Source organism: Myxocyprinus asiaticus, chromosome 22 (assembly GCF_019703515.2).
Source record: "Myxocyprinus asiaticus isolate MX2 ecotype Aquarium Trade chromosome 22, UBuf_Myxa_2, whole genome shotgun sequence".
NCBI lineage: Eukaryota > Metazoa > Chordata > Actinopteri > Cypriniformes > Catostomidae > Myxocyprinus > Myxocyprinus asiaticus.
Window position 1 is genome coordinate 33,588,641 of NC_059365.1, and position 5,833 is coordinate 33,594,473.

General features: G+C 35.6%; 1 protein-coding gene across 2 annotated transcripts; it reads right to left on the bottom strand.

Moving 5' to 3' along the window:
• Nucleotides 1-1,725: 1,725 nt before the first annotated feature.
• Nucleotides 1,726-5,594, bottom strand: LOC127413246 (short coiled-coil protein B-like). Of its 2 annotated transcripts, none has more exons than XM_051650207.1 (4): nt 5,510-5,594; nt 5,011-5,112; nt 3,984-4,064; nt 1,726-2,559 (listed from the first exon to the last, which is right to left on the bottom strand). In XM_051650207.1, the coding sequence occupies exons 2-4, from the start codon at nt 5,027-5,029 to the stop codon at nt 2,417-2,419; spliced, it is 243 nt and encodes an 80-aa protein (XP_051506167.1). In that variant the 5' UTR covers nt 5,030-5,112; nt 5,510-5,594; the 3' UTR covers nt 1,726-2,416. The 2 variants fall into 2 exon arrangements, with proteins under 2 accessions (XP_051506167.1, XP_051506166.1); XM_051650206.1 differs by having other exon boundaries at nt 3,984-4,076.
• Between the last annotated feature and the right edge of the window lie 239 nt (nt 5,595-5,833).

The following is a 5,833-nucleotide window of genomic DNA, read 5'->3' on the forward strand; positions in this document are numbered from 1 at the left end:
TGATATTTTTGGCATGTTAACTGACAAATATAAAAGTTATTAATTAATATGGCATTTGTTTAGAAATAAAAAAAAATCTAAATATAACCTAATATAAAATTTATATTAACATCAAATTTAAGAATTACTAGTAATTTTATTGAATTTCCTATTACTCATAACTGCTCAATACAACTTGGTGGTCAAAAGTTATGAAACCTGCGTATTCTTTTTCGACTAAACTTCATCAAAACAACTCTAGTATACAATATTAATACTTCTTTACCATGTTTTTAAGCTAAATCTATTTTATTTACTTGCATGAACTGTTGATGCGCTAGTATGCTGCAAGCTGGTTCGGCATCAGATGGCTGCAGAGTAAAAGATGGACAATTTCCTCTTTCAAGTCCTATTTAGACTAATGTGTGCATGAACAAAATCATGCCACATCCCCTTTAGGCCATAGTACCTTTGATTTAGTTTTCTATTTGTTATGTTTGTGACATCTGTCATGTCTGTTTTGTACAGGAATGTGTGCATGTTGGCAAACAAGATGCAGTCCCAGTGAAAGACAAAAAGTGTGTGAGAGAGTATGGGAAAGAGGCTAAATGTAAATGGTGTTTATAAGAAAAAATCTAATTCATAGATGTACAAAATAATCTGCATGATATCATGCGTAAAGCCACAATTGACCTGCGAATGCAAAAGATAAAAAATTGTTTTTAAAAAAATGGTTATCTCTTAAACAATTGTATTAAAAAATCTGAATTTTTTTAAAATTATTATTATGTGTGTCTTGATAGTCTTGACAAAGTCACAAAGTTTGGTTCCTGTACTAAAAACTATGTGGTATTTAAAAATTATTGAATAATTATTCAAAAACTGACCCGAACGCAATACGAGGGTTAAGAGTGAGTCTTTTAATGGGGGACCTCTAGCCCTGGCAACAAGGGGACTTTCATTTATAGTAGTTATTGAAAAACATGCAAATGACAAATATATGTTTTGTCTCAAAATAATTTAGCTATTTTCTGGGATTCTTGTTAGCCACATAAATATGCAGCATTTTAAAAGTTATATAATGTATGTTTAAATGACCTCAAGATCAACCTTTAGACACTGCATGCAATGGCCTCATGTATCAGGAACATTTTTGCAGTACATTGCATATCGCCATCTACTGGGCAGGGTGGAGAATTTATAGTACAAAAGTGTTAGGGTTACTTAAATATTGATCTGTTTCTCACCCACACCTATCATATCTCTTCTGAAGACATGGATTTAACCACTGGAGTCATATTGATTACTTTTATGCTGCCTTTGTCTGCTTTTTGGACCTTCAAAGTTATAGAGCTTATGCTCACAGGCTGATCAATTCCAATCATTAAATTCATTTCATGGCATGATTGTGAAGTTTATGCTGGGCTTGCTGTAACTGCTTTTTAATTTGACCTCATATTCATTACTGCACAGTTATAACCCTGTCTCATTTGTCCTTCCGAACACCTTTGGTAACCCTTGAAAGAAGGAGACAAACATTTAGATGCAGTTTCGAGATCAAAAGCAAGGATGGGGGAGAGGAAGGCATGTGGATAATAATGCTACTCTATGAGTGTCAGTTCCTCATTCCTCTGATCAGAGCAGATGGGTGATATTATCCTCCAAACCCCCAGATGAATTGAGGGAACTGAATGAAGAACTATGCACAGGGTCCTAAAGAACCTAAACAGAAGGACTAACACAACAGCAAATCATATTTTCTTTATTAAAACAGGCATTTCCAATGCCAAGCAATGGTAAGATTCTACACATAAAAACACAAATACTAGTTCATGGGTTAAGATATTCAGAGGCATAGATGTAATGCATGCCAGAAAACTCCCTTCAGTTGATAGCACCAAGAAAAGTGTCTTAGTAATTTCATTCCCTGATCAGAATGACCTGAATTGTTTCATCCCAACTTAATCTCAACTATAATCAGTGCTGATACAGACAAACAAACAGTTCAGCAAGAGAGAGAATCTGTCATGGCATCACAGCTGTGCTCTACAAAGCAACAATAAATAAGAAATGAAATGTGTGGAAAAATGTTATTAAATATTATTTGTTCAAAATATGTCATTCCCTGTCTGAACATAAATATATATATATATATATATATATATATATATATATATATATATAAACATACCTATAAAGATTAAACTTGATCTCTTAGTATTCTTAAGATAGTTTTAGTATGTAATATGTTGGTCATAAAAGATGAAATTGAAAAACACGAATACTGATAATAAAACCAAAGTAAACATTTACCATTTTAGTGGCATAGGGATCAAATTAGTCCCAGTGGAAACTTTAACTTCGATGATATGGCAAGGGTTTGTCTGCATGGGGCTTTGGGTCTATTCAAGGGGGTTTGGGAGAGAGGGATTCTCTCTTACTTCCGTTTGCTCTTGGAGTCAGTGGTCTGAAAGACACTAGATGCTGACATGAGGTTCTCAATATACTGCCCAAGAACCTGATTCTCTGATTTTAACTTAAGATTTTCTTCTTTTACTGCATCCACTCGAGATGAAAGGTCTAATGAGAAAAAGATACAGAACTTAATCATATTTGCATTGTAATGTTGTGATGTAATTTGAGATGTTTAGTGGACACATGCTCTCGTATTTACTACGTAGATTAAACTGTAGTGCAATGACTGTACATTTTGGATATAAAGTGGCTCCACAAAGTATTTAAAATGTCTAAATGTCATTACATTACAGATAAAAAAAAACAATCAAACCAAGTGGCTTCTGCAAACAAATGATGCTAAACCTTGCGTCTAAAAGACTGTACTGGTCGTTCTATTTCTGGACTGGACTACCAGAAAAATCGGAAACAGGAGGTTGACATTTCTTTAGCTGAAACTGGTCTGTGTTTACTGAAATTTAAAACACTGCCCCCAGTGGCCGAAGCGGAAAGTGTTGTTGGGCGTATGGGCACGTGTGAGCTCCATTTTCCAAATGAAATGTCCACGGAGGGGCGCCAAAAGAGAGTTGTGAAGCAAGTTCTTTTCAGCTGCACAGGATGTAATACAGTGAAGAAGAAACTTACCTTAACCGAACCATCAGTGGAGTAAAAATTCAATGTTAGATGGAAAAATGCAACCTCCGAACCACGCCCTCAGATTATGCAAGCGCGCTTACATCCTGGTTTCATTGCGGGATACGAACCCTGGCCTCCCATGATTATTTCTGACTTCTACATTCATAATCGTCCAATATAGAGAAGTAGCAAACATTTGGAATAAGTTTAGGACAAAATCCATTGATATTTCTAACTTTGCGCACATAGTTTTGAATGAATACCTCACATCCGGTCGGGCGGTCACATACAGTCTAGTCGCACAAGTTTATATATTTCAACGCAGCCAAAGCTCAAATCGGATCTGAAAATGTTGCATACGGAGATGGTCAGAATCCCACGCAGCCCTTGTCCGACTTTCCATTGGAAATGAACGACTTTCTGTCTATTGTCTGTCGTGTGTCGGAAGCAGTGAAAAGGCGGCTTAAGCGACAAAAAGGTTGCAAAAGAACCATAAAAGCGGTCCATCTGACTCATGCACTACATTCCAAGTCTTCTGAAGCTATCTGGTAGATTTTGTAATTGCATGGAAAAGAATAACCAGCACAGTCTTCAGAATTTGAAAGTTATACTGGTTTGGAACAACACAATGGTGTTGGCAGAAATTTTTGGTTGAACTGTTCCTTTAAACATAGGCATGTTTCCACTAGTTTGACTAGAAAGTGTCCAAATACTTTTTGCTCTTAATTTTGAACAGGACATCTGTTTTTATGATGTAAAGCTAACTTTTTTTAAGAAAGGTTTTGCTTTGTTTAAAACAAATGCAACTGGCTTTGATATTTTCTAATCCATTGCAATGAAATCCAGACATTTTTAAGTGTGACTTAATACTGGGGCCACTTACATTAATAGTTGTATGAAATCTGTTTAATTACCCTCAAGAGTATTCTGCAGCTCAAGGACTTGGTTAATAAGTCTGGTCTTCTCCTCCAACTCCACCTGATTTTCCATGTCACCTGAAGCACAAACTAGAATTTAAGGAATAGTTTACCCAAAAATGAAAATTCTCTAATTTTAAGTATTCATTCAAATATTCTGATGAATATCTCAGCTCTGTAGGTCCATACAATGCAAGTGAATTATGTCCAAAATGGTGAAGTTCTAAAAAGCACATAAAGGCAGCATAAAAGTTATCCATAAGACTCCAGTGGTTAAATCCATATCTTCAGGAGTGATATGATAGTTGTGGGTGAGAAACAGATCAATATTGAAGTCCTTTTTTACTACAAATTTACATTTATATTTATGCATTTGGCAGATGCTTTTATCCACGACTTACAGTGCACTTATTACAGGGACAATCCCCCTGGAGCAACCTGGAGTTAAGTGCCTTGCTCAAGGACACAATGGTGATGGCTGTGGTGATTGAACCAGCAACCTTCTGATTACCAGTTATGTGCTTTAGCCCACTACGCCACCACCACTCAAATCCTCCTTCCTGTCCAGTAGGTGGCGATATGCATGAAGAATGTGAATCGCCAAAAACAAAAGAAAAATGTGAAAGTGAAAGTGGAGATTTATAGTAAAAATGACTTAAATATTGATCTGTTTCTCACCCACACTTATCATATCACTTCTGAAGATATGGATTTAACCACTGGAGTCGTATGGATTACTTTTATGCTGCATTTATGTGCTTTTTGGACCAAAATTCACTTGCAATTTATGGACCAAAAGAGCGGAGATTTTCTTCTAAGAATATTAAGCTGTGTTCAGCAGAAGAAATAAAGTCATGCACATCTGGGATGGCATGAGGGTGAGTAAATGATGAGAGCATTTTCATTTTTGGGTGAAATATTTCTTTAAACAGTCCAAACGGTGACAGTTGACTCTTGTGTTAGTTTAAAGATGGATCCATGTTCTGTTGGAGATTTCTGTAACTACCTCAACCCAGTGTCTTACCATCCATGTCGGAGTTCATGGTGAAACACTCGTCTTCTTGTTTGAAATGCAGGGCTGCGACTCGAGTGGACACTTCAGGATGAGTGCAAAGCCTGATCGAATCTATAAAACAGAGATCATCATATTCAGTTTAATTTGGTGGCATTTATGACAGCATTGCTAAGTGCTACATTTCTGACTAGTATTTAAACCGTTACAATACATATATATATATATATATATATATATATATATATATATATATATATATATATATATGGACTGTTTCAATTATACATTTTGTGGAGGCAGAGTGCTCAGATGGAACGTAAAATAATTGCGTTCTTGCTGTAAATGAGCTGCTAGCGAGTTCATCTTTCGTTAGCTGACACACAGCTGATTATGTAAACAAACCAATACACCTCCATTACAGTCCTATCTGAAGCACAACTCACGCACTTCGTTTAAAAGTAAACAAATAGAAATCTACAGAAAACATTAAATACATTAATATCCCGACCTATGAAATGTAATATTAGCCTACACAGGCTAAAGCGACGTCACACTTCTAGGGCGATGTCTTCCAGAGTCTGACGTCATAGATTATGTGTTTAACCCATTACATCCCGTGACGACTTTATTATCTGTTAGATTTTCAACATTGTCGACATTTCTCTGGTTGTTCTGCTTGGCTTAAAAAAATCTATAAAAATTTTTTTTAAAAATTAATATAATATTAATAATTACTAAAGATACACTACGTAGGTTTTGAATATGTGGTCTTCGACTTACACTGATAATTAGGGGCATGGCCCAGCATCATTCAAACACAATAGTTTTTAGT